At 35.6% G+C, this 14,931-nt stretch overlaps 1 protein-coding gene across 9 annotated transcripts in view; it reads right to left on the reverse strand.

Moving 5' to 3' along the window:
- Positions 1 to 14,931, reverse strand: part of rgs3 (regulator of G-protein signaling 3) — a 168,714-nt gene that overhangs the window by 5,881 nt on the left and 147,902 nt on the right. For 7 of the 9 annotated variants that reach the window (XM_015392529.1, XM_015392460.1, XM_015392468.1 and 4 more), the window contains one exon: positions 7,766 to 7,836. In XM_015392529.1, coding sequence (XP_015248015.1) covers positions 7,766 to 7,836 — 71 coding nt within the window. Of the gene's footprint in view, positions 1 to 2,897; positions 3,043 to 7,765; positions 7,837 to 8,045; positions 8,224 to 14,931 lie in introns of those variants that run through there. The other 2 variants (XM_015392521.1, XM_015392502.1) reach the window with 2 other exon arrangements.

The raw sequence follows: 14,931 nt of genomic DNA on the forward strand, positions 1-14,931 counted from the left end.
TGTTTGTTTAGACTTGTAAAAAGGTTAGATGGTGAGTTTCGTTTCGCCCTCCAAACTGCACAGGCTTGTTATAATAACATCTGATTATATCTATGTATGAACATGTATGAACATCTATATATATATATATATATATATATATATATATATATATATATATATATATATATATATAAAGATATGTATGAATGTGAGTGTTTTTATTCTATTTCATTTTCTCCAAGGTCTGGTAAAAAATCAAATTTCCCCCACTCTCAGCCGGATGAGTCATCCAATAACTGAAATAACATGAGCACCCTGCTTGAAGCATTCTCCATTCCAGATGCTCAGATGCTGAGCACAAATGTAGACCTTTTCGGTTTTAGAAAAAAAACAACAGGGGTTCTCAAATGCAATATACCTGATAATAGCTAATTCTTGGAAGCCTGAAGGTTGTAAATACTGCTCTAACTGTCTTCCATGCTGTTAAATAAACTCATGACACTAGAGCAAGACTTATTAGATAATTCTATTTTGGGGTTTTGACTTGAGGCAATTAGGATGAGAGCTGTTTTTAAATAAAAGGGAGCCTCTGTCTCGCCAAAACATGTGAGCGCAGAAGAAACTCATACTTTATAAGCGTTGGAAAGTAGGCTCCTGGCCTGACAAAAGATGCCTTATTATTTATGTCTGATTTTAAACAGGCTGAGCTCATGTGAGAGTGATGTGACAGTAATGTCAAAACAAGGGACACTTCAAGGTAAATCTGATTCTCTCCTGCCACCATGTGGATGCCACTAGATACTGCAGTTCCAAAAACCTCTACCACAATGCACCACATTGAATTATTAATTTAATAAATTAAATGAATAAATAAATGTAAAGGCATTGATTGCATTTTGTACTCATGTTTTAAAAACTATATAAATATATATATATATATTAAATTTCTTAAAGCATTGAATGTAATTAGTTCATTTTTGTCCTGTGGTTCAGCATTATCATAGATCAGTTGCAGCTGTAGGGGCTAAAATTGGTTTAGACCAGGTGTAAAAAGCAGGAATGCTTTGCTTCTTAACAAATCAGATGTTAAGATTTTCTGACCAGCTGCTTAAATCAAAGCAGCAAAGGTTATCAGAAAAAAATAAGTGAAAACTGAAATATTTTCCTCTGATTTAAAAGGTTTGAGTTCAAATTGGATTCACTGACATATTTAAATAGATCAAAGAAATAAAAAAATGCCTTCTCTTTTAATGAAACTTACTTGCGGAGCTCTAAAGAGAATCAATGATCATTTTTGACAAATGCTATGGCTCTGAACTTATGGATAAGTACATTCGCTGCTCAGATATTTTCCCAAAAGCTTCTAAATCACTGAACCAGTTCAGCCTCTCACATATGCAGACCTCTTACTAATAGTATTTGGGCTTTTTCCCCCCTAAAACTTTAAAAATAGCTTCGGGTTAACAAAGTTAAAACAAGTAAAAAGGAAATTTGATATACTGCAGTGTCACATGCAGCACATGCTATTTTTGATATTTCAAAGCACAACAACATGCTGTTTTTAGAGGGTCAGTAATTTCATTTGACTTCTCTGTTCCTCTGCCCCTTACGTATTAACAGTTTTGGGTGCTTCTTTATGTTAGCATCTTTTCCCCATGTCACTGCATTTATCCTGCTTCAACCAAGCTACTCTCTTAGCCACGTATCACCCTCCATTGGATTTAATGCACCCACTGAATTCTTAACTTGATCCCTTAAGAGGCGCACACATCTGTCAAAGATGATCAAATTAAGATGATCTTTCATCGGCAGTTACCACTTATACATTTCTGCACCACAGCTCAGCAAACTCTTAGTAACATGTCCATCGGTGAGAGATAGCCGTCATGATTGGGTGAAGAACGGAAAGGTCCTTCGCTTTGTAATTATCTGCGGCTTCCAACGCTCTGTATTCCCTCTCTACTTGGCTTACATTAGTTGCACTAATAGCACCCCTCTAGCTATTCCTGGTGCTGTGAAAAGTAGGCCGCACTCTCTGGGAAAGGCTCTGGTGGCACGAGGGGAGAGCTGCAGACAGACATATTACAGATCACAGTGTACCACATACATGCAGGAAGCAAATCCACAACCTGCCTCTTAATTTCCCATGCCGATTCACAACAAGACAATTTGTAGTTTAGAAAGTGGTTCGTGAGCGAATCGTGAGCATTATCCAAGCACGCTGTCAGTCCCTCTTCGGGTTTAATGACAGAAAGCTGTGGGCCTGGAACTAAATACAGGACATGATACACAAACAAGGCTGATTGTGAGTTTGTTTATTTTGATTAGAGTTTGATAGGTCAAATTTGGTGTCACTATGTGTGTAACTTAATTCATTCAATAAACAATCAAGTCTTGGTTTAAAAGATATAGTTAGTAACAGCTCTAAAATGTATTCATAAAATACATTTTTATAGCAAAACATAATGCAAAATAAAACAGGGCTTCATTGTCCAGATAACTGCTTTGAAATATTCCTATAAATAACATATAAAAGTGCGATTGTCCCAAATGTACTCATAAAATAAAGAACTCTTATCCAGTTTTTGACATCAGGACTATAAAAAGCACTGTTCTCAAGCAAAAATGACTGTTCTGGCTGCAGAGGCCACATGAGTAACCTATTCCTGATATCCAGGTTGGTTATAAGAGGAAAGAGGGACAGCCTTGAGTTGAAGTTAAAATCGCTTCTTCCAAAATAGTTCTAGCACCTCACTCTCATGGGTGAGCCATCTCCCTCACTGAGAGTGTCAAATGAGATCCACGTAGAGGTTAAACAGCCTCCTTACCACCCTGAGAGCAGCCATTCCTGCAGGACATGAATTAAATCCTCACCTATTCAACAAGCAGAGAAAAAGACTCACTCCTGCTCTTACCTTTCCAGGTATTTCTCTGAGAAATCAACCATGTTGTAAAACATTGGCGCAGGCATGAAAGCAGCTGCATGTAAGCGTATGTCAGGAGTGGCGGCGGTCAGGACCCAGGGGTTTGTTTGGCAATCACATTCCTCTAACCTCCCGAGAGACTCTGCTGGGGCTTTATATAGTTGAGGGGGGTCTGGGGAAGGCGGACCATGGACTCACCCAATCCACAGGCAGCACTCAAGAGATGGATTCCTCCTGCTTGGGTTCTGGCAGGGTTTTTTAGCTGAGATAAAGCTAGTTCTTATAGCACAGCTTGCCTGTGCTATAAGAACTAGCTTACTGATCTATACTGATCTATTCTTACTGATCTATTCTACGCACCAAGACAGCAAACAATGGTAGAGCCATGTGGAAACTTGCTGACTGTTAGATGTCTCATCTATTTTTTAGGAGTGTTTCCCGCACTTAGTTGCTGTATGTTAAAGCATTAGGCTTAACGATAGGTATTATACTGTTATAACTTGTGCTTAGAAGATTTAGCAAACCTGACAATTGTGATATAATTGGTATAGAAGATTCAAATTAAACCACATTTCCCTAGTCTTGCCCTTTTCCACCATCTTAATGAAAATGTTTCAATCCACCTTTGTGAGCTTCAGCATGGGAGCAATGGATGTTGAGGAAAGGTTGAGATGTTCATCTAAATAATCAGACATATTACTTTGAGTGTGGCTACTGGATTTTAATTACAGTCCCTTGCATTTGTAGTTTTACAAAAATCAATGATGCAATGGTAATTAGATTATATATATATATATATATATATATATATATATATATATTGTGCAGATGTAGTAATGGGCTGTTACCATCTAGCTAATACCCCTCTCTTCCTTTAGTATATATCCCGATTTAAAGCTCTCAGAAATACCACAGTGGCTGTTATGGTATTTGTTTAATTAACCTCTAGCTGGCTAGTTATATGCAGAAAATCTGATTATTCTTTATTTTGGAATAGAGCATTTTCTTTTAAACAGATAAAGTATTGTATATAATATATACACTAGTTTATTGTTACATCAAAGAGCCATTCTTACTAAAAACCTCAAATGTTCTGTTCTCAGATCTAATCAAGTCATTGGAAGTGAACCAACTCCTGCTAAACAATCATCCTACATTGCTAAACAATCATCCACATTTGCATAAACCACTGTCCTCTTTTGTTTTTCGTTTTTAACTGGATCGTTTCAACAGTAAAAGTTAACTTGGCCTCACTTTAACTATCCATAGCTTATCTTGATTTACATGACTTAAAGACACCAAGTTATCCTCTGCAGGTTACATCGACCTTGCTTGCAAAATAACCTCTCTTCAGATATCCTAACTATTCTTTTAACAGTTCATCTGTACTTCAGTGTGACAAATTTAAAAGGAAGAGAAAAGTCCCAGCTTCATTATAAATGTAACACTTATATGATACCTTTAGATCTTTTAAATTCTATCCGGACCATAAAGAGTTCTTTTTAAGCAGCAGTTTACATAAAGATAATAAAGACGCCACTGTTACCCAATATATAATAGTCTTTCCAATAGGAGCCCATTTTAACACTACAGGAGGAGACTTTACATATAGTCTGGTCACAGAAAAGACATTTACATATTTACATTTTTATTTTTTAGGAAACAATTTCACTAATGATGCTTAGAGACCACATTTCAGAACAAGACAGTCATTGGGGCTGTTTTTGTTAGTCTGTCATTTCCATCTGTCAATGTTTCGTGCTCAGGTGATCAGAGTTGTTATCATATAATTGGTAAGTCAAGAGCATGAAAAAATAAAAAAATGCATCTTATAAGAACATTCATTACACCAATTCATTTACCTGGTAAAACTATATAAGGCAGTTAATTAAGAGAGAGATGTTCTAAGAAATCAAGGAAAACAGCTCTATGGATCCAGATTATATAAAGCAAAACCTGAACAGATCAGAGGGAAAAGATGAAAAGGCTTGAGAAAAAGTATAAAATGCTAAAGAAGTGGAAGAAGTGTTTAATTATACATGATAAAAAATATGTATTTTCTTTTGAAGAAATGTAGACCTACTTGTAGAAGACTAACCATTTAAAATAGTGAAGTACTTGTATTTTTCCACAGTTGAGTGAAAAACATTGTCTAAAGTTTCCTAATATGTTGTTGGTCCCACACATGTTGTGAAAACAAGACTGGCTGACCAAGACTTGGACCCTAAAAGACCCCTGAAGGTGCCCTGTGGTATCTGACACCATGATGTTAGCAGCAGATACTTACAGGCCAGTAAGTTGTGACTTTGAGCTACTCTGAATCAGATGCCTTCCAACACATCCTCAAACGTTTTTTTTCCTTTGCGTCATCGTTGGTATGTTCTCATTATGGCTTAATGAGTTTTAAAGTTGCCCCATATGAGTGGAATGAGCCTTTCTTGATGATCTGTAAGTCTTTGGCTTCTTTTATTAAAGTCCTTTACATACTCAAAACATCAGAGACGGATTCTATGCTGTGCCTTTCAATGTGAACTCAATTTGGAACCGGCACAAAGGCACCGGCTGCAAATTATTAGTGAAAATGAGAGATAAGAAAACATGTTAAGTGTTGCTGTATAGAGATAGATAGTGCACAATGATTTTAGCCAGAGGTCATAGAGCACAGTCTAAACCTATAAATAGTTCTGACATATTTTGCAGTCGTAGATATATTTCTTCAACACACTGACGTCTATCTCCTGGTTCCCAAGGCTTTTTCTGTATGTTACATATCAGCCTTCAACATCTGGAGGAAATAATTTCATTTCCTCTGGCGTGGATGGGAAGCCTGAGATTTCAATCTATAGCAGCGACACATTGAATTTGTATTCCTCTGAGTCACAGAAAGATATTGTGCTCAGAGCATATTTATCTGTGGAACTTTGCCATGAATAAGTAGATGTTGCTGATGGTTGTCAAACTACCTAAGGACCAATTAAACAAATCCAATAAGGTAAAGATATTGCAAATTCATTGGACACAAAGACTGCTTTGTTAATGCACAGATTCAACTCTGCATGACAAGCTTTGTGACTCTTTCTGGGTTTATTGATTTATGATGACAGAGGAGAGCAGCATCATGACAGATCTATTCTTTATCAACAAAAGACAAACTATTCTCCTTTATAAAGCTGTCATCGGAGTCACAACTGTGCAGAGCAGATGCCTATTGCCAGACGTTATAGATGGGAACCCTTCAGGCTAACTACTGTTGCACCTGGAAAAATTATCGGACATTTGCCAAAAACAAGAAAAACATGAATCAGCCTGTAGAGCTGTAGCAAGAAAGGAAATAGAGGATGCTCCATGAAAAGAGTCTAACAGACCTGTCTTTCCATGAAGCCACCTGAGATTTTCTTTCTGATTATAGATAAACAGAGTCTTAAAGATGTAATCTTACAGATCCAGCTTTTTTATATTTTACATAATGGCCAAAAAGTAAATTGTATTTTTAAGGTGTCTCAAAACACCTTATTAATTAATTAATTCCACAAGTGCGTAAATTATATTTACACCAAGGTTAATCAAACTCAATACCTAAATCCAATTAAGAATCGGTTTTAAGTCTTAGAAATGTATTTTTATATCTTCCAACTCCGATCAGACTGAGCTAGAACTTCTCTGCACAAAAGAGTTAGAAAATATTTGGTTTGTAGACATGCAAAGCTTTGCATCTGTAACTGAAATGTAAAGTGGTGTGAAGGCATAGGCTATGGGTGTGAAGAGAACATAATGTAAAAAAAAGAAAACATCCAGTTATATGGACAGGTTGGAAGGAACTCTTTGATGCATATCATATCATACAGTATGTGACAGCTTAACAGGAAGGAATATTTCTACAAATTCTGTTTGAAGGTGTACAAAAAATTTATGGCTTCTGATTTGATTATAGTATTTTTATACCAACTTGTTGATTAGTATTGAAAATTTGCTAAGAAGCACTTTTCTCTGCCTTAAATGATAACCACATTGCTCACATTTGTCACTTCCTCTTAATATGATATCCTATATCTACAATGTTGAAATCACAAAATAATCACTTCAATGCATATAAATGTAATTCCATAATAATCTAAAATTATATTACCTCATATTCTAAGTAATTTATTTATCCTACTGATAGATTTTATTCCCCAAACTTCCATCATTGTAAACTAATTAACTGTAGCGAGCAACAACAACACGTGTCCAGACACTGGATTAAAATATACATATAGAACTCTAATTTTTGAATCTGCTGTAAAACAAAACAGCATTAAAAAAAAACAACAACAAGCCTTTGTTGTATGTCCTCTGATCTAATGGAGAAGAGAGTAAACAGCTGATGAATCACAGAGGTGTCAACACCAGAAAATAAACATACCCTCCTCACACCTCTGGGAATGTTGGACACACATATGGTGCCACACACCTCACTATCACACCCTGTGTTCATCAATTCTCTGAGCAGATTTACCTGAGAAGATTCAACTTTGTAGTTCGAATATATTTCTACTGGAAGCCGAAGCAGTGTTTTAATTAAGTAGAGGTTTAGGATCGAAATGTTCTCACGCATACCATCGTATAAGTCCTTTGACACCCAAACTAATACCATGCCAGAGAAGGCCCTGATGATTCAGCTACAAGAAGCAAATCATTCAATTTCTGTTTGAACTAAAGAAATTTCCTCAGAGCAAGTTGCTGGCAAAACATGCTTCTATTGAAATTAGCTTTAATCTTAAAGGCTCATCCCAGAACTGCTCTGTCCAGACTGGCCCACTGCTATGTATCAAAACACTTGTATAAAAGCTGCTTTCACTGAATGTGAAAAGAGTACTTACAGGTTCTTAGGCTTCTTCTTCTTTGTGCCGTCAGGGCTGACCTCGCAGCTGCAGGGGGATCCGGCACTCAGCTGTGGGGACAGGAAACAGAGGACACACTGCATCATCCAGCCTCAACACTTGAAACCGGGAGAGGGGGGAACTTGCAGGCTCCTTGCAGGATGCTTTGACAAGCTTCTACATGCAACCTAGTTAGCTGCTAAGCTTGTAAATCCACAGTGTCCAGTTGAGATGGACACACTGTGACACATTTACAACAAAGCTGAGAAAAATGGCTAACCCACAGCAGCAGTCCACATCATAAATCCCATCAAGCTCTCTGGAGGTGTGTGGCTGTATCTTGTTCAATGAAACTGAAGTGAGCAGGCAGCGGATGATGGTAATAAACAGCATATAACAAAAGGAAACTTAATGACAATGAGAGAGTGTGAAGGACCGCAGCTGTTGTCTGGGCTGGTCCTCCAGCTGTGGCCAAAAAGTGTTGAACTGGAACCCCTGGTTTCGCATTACGCTTTCTGTAAGGCCAGGCTGTTGATTGGTCAAGAAGAAAAGGGAAGTTGCTTCGGGGTGGAGAAGGGGTCAATCTCCACTAATCTGATGGTCTGAAGCTGCCCCATTGTGAGTGTGCGTGTGTGTTTGTGTGTGAGAGAGCCTCTAAATAATGAGCCATTGTATTACAGGAACATACAATTGAATCTGAGCTAGATACTGGCCGTGGCTGGTAACACATGCTTGGTGTTTTCTACCTCTGTGGGAAACAGTCTGAGTTTCAACCATGAGGGTGGGGACAGCAAGAACACGTTGGCATGCTTTCCTTTTTTGCAATCTTTTGTTGAGGAAAAAACAAAGTGAAATGAATTAAACTGCAATCTGTAAACTTAGTGTAGAACCCCCAAAAAAACAAAAACAAAAAAACAAAAACAAAGAGAAAACAAACCCCTCTTTACCTAGAAATACATAAACATAGAAAAATACATTTAACTTAAGCAGAGCCTCAAACTGATATGAATCCCATACATTATCTTAATGATTCATATCAGTCAAATCCCAACTTGAAGCTTTTTAAGCTGTTTTTTTTTATTAATTTGGTGAAACCAATGCATATTTCTATGTATGCTAATTCTAGACACATTTTGAAGTAAACTTTTCCAACTTTTTACCATAAATTATAACATGATCACAACAGCCAAAATGTATTTTACCATTACAACGAAACCCATAAAGTAACTATTAAATATTACTTCTTCATGAAATGACAAATGTGATTAAAGGTGATTCCTTCTTGTAAAATCAAACTTCTAATGATACAATTATTTTAAACATATTGCATCATATAAAACCACAGTGAAAGGAGGAATTTGTCAGTAATCAAAATTATTCTCACTTCAGAGGCAACAGTATAAAACTGCAGGAAATCTGTTGCTAGCATGTGATTGTGTGTGGGATGCTAAGCCTGGTTGGGGGTGCATGATGTGAGAATGGGTTCATTGTATTAAGGTCTAATGCATAAAATAAATTAGTCTGAGTTTAATAAATTCACATTTTTTGCATTACACACCCATTATTCTCCAGCCACTCTCTGTACGAATAAGCTGAACAACATCAATCTGACTGTCAAGATTCATGATATATGAATATCTCAGGGCGACATGATACTCCATGAAACATCACTTATGTTAACAGCCTTGTCCTTGACTTGTCTCTCTTTGTTTCATCAATCATTGCAATTCCAAAATAATAAAGTGATTTAATTACTATGAAATAGAATAGGATGCAATAGGAAGGCCTTTACCATACCATAGTGGGGAAATTCAATCGGGAAAGTCACAAAAACAAGCAAACAGAATAGAACTTACAGTGAGACACAAGACTAAATAATATCAAATGATTAAAAATGAACTGTAAAACAGAGAAAATGTTTTTTTTTTCATATTATTCAGTGTTTTTAAGCTTTAATTATTCAAGCTGATCTGTTAATTTTTATACCATTAAGATTTTAATGTCTTTATCTATTTACCTTGGGGTTCCTAAAACACCACTGAAAGGATTACTTAATGTTTCTATCAGTTTCTGGAGGATGTGTTCAGGACAGTATTGAAACTGCTAACAACCTGTTGAATATGAATGGAGGTAAGCAGAAAGGCTTTGTTGCAGAGGAGTTGGGAGTTCTGTATGATCAAAAGCCGTTTATTGTCTGTGATTGTATCGGAACCATTAAAGCCCTGAATGTAAACTGCAAAAGTCTTTGACATGCTTCTTTTGAGTTTATGTTGGAAACTACGCTGATGCCCTCTTGTCATTCGGACCGAACCCACAGTTGACTGAGAGAAAGGAAGGAGCAGAACTTACTGTATCTACGTATGTGGACTAGGGTTTAAATGATCTATTCATTTTACCTGAATTTATATTTAAACTAGACCAAATTTATACAGATGCAATTAAACAATGTCCCTGCGACTGGCATAAGATTACCACATGCTTGAGCAGCCTGAATACACATGGAGGCTGATGGTCATTAGTAACATTAACTCAATAATCCTATCAGTCAAACTGAAAATGTCAACTCTAAAGCATTTGTCTGGAGTGTGAAATAAAGATAAAATCCACATTTAATCAATAAATGTCATAAACAGAAAAGCTAAACCACAGTTTCCTTATGCATGAAATAAACCTTGAAAGGTTTAATATAGAAGGTTTTCTCTCAAACGATAAGCCCCTGGAACCTTTTCAAGGAGGGTGGGTAGACGTCCATTTTCAGATTTGTACACTATTATGCACTATTTCAAATACAGAAACCATGTTTTACTTTTTTCTTTGTTCCCTACAGAATGATATGTTAAGTTGTAGAAGATAATGACTTATAGTTATCTTTCAATAATCTGTTTCTGGACGTAAAAAGCTTACAGGAAAGTCTGACTGCCATCTTCCTGAAATCACAAAAACCTTTTGAAAAAGAGGCAGAGACGTCGTCCTTTTCAGAGACATCTGTTGTCATGTCAGCTCAGTTAGTGCTTAAAAAAACAACTAGCGTAGAGCTGAATGAGTTCTGCAAGGCCAGGCAAACAGGGACATGGTGGTCTCATTTTGTGGTCTGATCCTGTCACGGACATTTTACACACAAGCCTGGAACCTGCTGAGCACATTTGGAGAGGTGCTAAACTAGTGTCAAAGATGGCGTCCAAGTTGGAACAAACAAATGCCAAAGGGACAGAAAGAGCTTAGAAATAATTCATGGGATTAAAGTATTATTGTTGATACATGCATATAATTCAAAGAAATTCTCTATTGCTTGCTAATAAAAAATGTGCCATTTGTGTAAAAAGATGTTAGAAGTGTAAGAAAACGTTCAGATTTTTTTTTATTTGTATTTTTTTACAGATTTAGGTCTATTAACAATTTAAAACTCATTCGTGTGATAATACGGTAAACCCATATAAAAGTTAGAACTTTACCTTGTCAAATAGTTTTAATGGGTTACATTTATGAAGACCAATAAAATCTCCTTCTCCACACTGGCTGATTTCCATAAGTAACTGATTTAAAAAATGTTCAAATATGTTTAAAGGGTTTTCCTTTTAAAAGTATTTGAAAAACCTTATTTTGAAAGACCAAATTACTAACCTGTTGGTTGGTTTAGGACCACCACCTTTGAAGCCCACTTAAGTAATATTAAATAATTAATAAATCTGTCATCTAAAGGAGTTTCTTAAAGCTTTAGTTTAAAAGGCAAACTGAATAATATTGATCTCACCTGGTTTTGGGCACTTAGCAATCCGGGACCTCCCCTTGCATTAATTTAATGTTTGGAAGATAAAACATCTTTTTAATAAGTGTATATTAATAAATTAATTTTGAAATTCTATTTGTATTTAGTTATACCTATAGAGTGGAACATATAAATGCAGCTATAAAATGACATTGGAAAGACAAATACATTTAATATCCCCCTTCTACTTCCATGTGAAAAATGCACAAACAGATGAGGAACACCCGTCTACACCCACGGTCAGGATATGTAACCGTATCTTTAGTTCTCCTTCCTCTTTCCTCACTTACAGATGGGTTATCCAGTACATTTAATCACACAACACTTAAATGCCGTGGTGATTTCCAACACCAGATCAACACACGGGATGCTGTTTTTTCTTTTTTGCAGTGATTTTTCTGGTTGTCTATTTGTGTGTATCAAATTTTGTTACAGCAAATCAAATCATTATGGAAATCATTATGTTTCTATGTTGTTTCAATGATAAAAAAAAAGCCATTTGCTGTGTTGATGTGATCTTGTGTGATTAATGGTGATGTTTGAAGAAATCACCCTGTCATGTACAGCATCTTCCTCCTCAGAGAACTACTAAACGATCAATTTGAGCAACTTAAGAAAGAACATAAGTTCTTTAAAAGTTTCAAAATACTACCTTATTTTTAATTTTGTTCTGTTGGCATTCTTTTATATTTTCCCCTCCAGTTAAAATATTATCAGATTTAATTTTTTTCCAGTTTTCCAGACATTATCTGAACTGTGGAATGTGCAAATTTACATTAACGTAAAAAAAAAAACATTGGGGGGAAATTTCTATATTGGGTATTTTAATACCAATGACATTTTTTTCTAACAACAGAGAATTTAATAAAAAAAGTGATATATTTCTTCTTTTGGATGTGTGATTTTTATTGCTTCACTGTCATCCTGTGAAATAATGTTCCTATGTGGCAGGATGCCTTTATTTAAATACAATAATCCCAATCTGTCAAGAATACTCATAAGTTATAAAGTTTTTAGCTTTCCTTATGATCTCTGAGGCAATGTGATTCCACCCTGGCCCCAAATGCACAAAAGAGATTTTCCACACAGAGCCTAACCTAAAAATAGCTTTGGTATGTGTGTGTGTTACATGCCTGAATAACGACAAGAAGAAAGCAAAGAATTTGCCAAAGACCACATGGTGGTGCGGCCTGGTGCGGCGCGACACACAGATGTTGACAGAGTAACGGCTTACTGGATAACTTTACAGATACACACAGATAAAGCTCTGACAGGCTGCAGTTACCATCACCATTGGAGCCAAGCGTTGTATTTCTCCATACAGAAAGATGATAATGAATAATCATTATAATTTTTCTGTTCTCTGGGTGCATTTTTAATGAAGCTATAGTTAGTTTAGAACAACTTAAAGACACACAAGGACAACATATCTTGTTTTTATTTTAACCAGCATCTAAGGAGAATGTGCTTTTATTTGTTTTGACAAATAAAATAATGCTTTTGGTTTCTGTTTCCTGATATGATAGAATGGAAACATGCATAATTCTCTGTTAACCTTAATTTTGGTAGCACAGCCTTAAGAAAAAAAGCAAACAAAAACAACATAGTAAATTTGAATTTTATCCTCTAAAAGCCCTATCCTCAAAGGTTCACTATGCTTGCCTGTCCACTTTTTAAACTTTGTCATCTCTCTCTCAGGTTGCTTCTTTCTTTCTTTCCATTTCCCAGCTTCCTTGTTTTTTTTTTTTCGTTTTACAATCTGGTGTCTGAACAATGTTACGGGAACCCAGACAATCTACGTCCCCATTAAGGGGAGCTTAGATTGGAGCTACGCGTTAGAGCCCTGCTTCCTGTCATTGTTTGGCTCCACCATGTGTGAGTTGGTGGGACACATTATGTTCAGACTGATGTAATAACATCTGCTTAACAGGTGACTTAACCGTAAATAGGAGCTAAAGTCAATGGGTAATTTATTTGACTGTGCTGAAACATAATCAACTATTAGGTGCATATTTTAGTCTCAACAGACATCCATGGTAGTTTACAGAGGGGCGGGTTTGAAATGACATTAATAAATATTATTTTCAGGAGAACAAAATAGACTCTAACCTTTTCCCAGCCCTGTCTGTCACAGTTACAGTCACATTAAAAATGTTAATTATTGCTCTCAGGGCCATAGTCACACTGAGGTCCACTCACTGAAATATTTAGTAAAAGAACACAAATACAAGTAAAGCATGATTAAATAATACACATATTTTATAGTGAATGAATGAGTGTGAGTGAAATTCGATAAAAAACAAAAACAAAACGTATTGTCTTAATTCAATTGGTGTATGGCCATGATTGCCCTGACTATAGATGGGGGCAAGTTTGGAGGAATAGCTTTAGCGATTTCCTGAGCTCTAAAAAATAAACACAAAATCTACCTTCGATGTGTAGCAAATTTTCTTTTTTCCCTATTTTAAAAGTTACTTGAAGCTAACCTTACTAAACTAGCCTCTCTGCCCCATTATATCTATAAGAGGAAACAAATTAATTCACAATAATACATTTCAAGCAGCTTTTATTTTATATTATCTATACTAAAAATGCTAAATATTTTTTTTTACTTATGCTTCAAATTATTAAAAAACAAGGTTAATTTAAATTTACTCCATTTTAGCAGGAGAGCAAATTATTTGTGAGGCAGAGATTGTAGACAAATATAAATGACAAACCAAACAACAGATAGACATGATCATATCAAACTACACATTGTTCAAAGTTTCCTGTGTCATTTTTATTAACTCCTGCTGTTACTAGAACAGATTTTTGATGACTTTCTGGCCAAACAGCATAAGAAGTGAGTCACGATCAAAGTCTGTTATCTTACAGTGTTGATTGTAAGTGCCAGACATGCAGTATGTTTACAGCTCTCTAAGATGCAGCATCCATATTTCATCTTAAACCAAAGAGTAAGATAAGTGGAACTTTAAAGCTTTTTTACTGTTTTCTAGATGACTATATTTGATTGATATTAATATAAAATGTAATAAACTGTGTTAATCAATAACAAAAAACTAGGAATAAAGTTTTGCTTTAATTTTGTAAGTAGAAACCAATACAAACCAACAAAAGTATTATTTTACAGATGTTCTTTTTTCTAAACTAAATGAACTGAATCACTTTTCCATGCAGTCGGTAATCAGCACTATCAGATTATACACAGCCAGCCAGTATTTATAATCATCTAAAACCAACGTTGAAACATTTTCTAATTTGAATTGTACTAAAAAAAAAAATAGATCAACCAATCAAGATCAAAGTCAATCCAACTTCTTATTAGAAGTGAAAAACAAGTTGTTTTCACTTCTAAAATAAAACTATTTATTTTTCCCTTTTATATTAGAAGGGAAAA

The sequence above is a fragment of the Cyprinodon variegatus genome, unplaced genomic scaffold (assembly GCF_000732505.1).
Source record: "Cyprinodon variegatus isolate N-32 unplaced genomic scaffold, C_variegatus-1.0 Scaffold23, whole genome shotgun sequence".
NCBI lineage: Eukaryota > Metazoa > Chordata > Actinopteri > Cyprinodontiformes > Cyprinodontidae > Cyprinodon > Cyprinodon variegatus.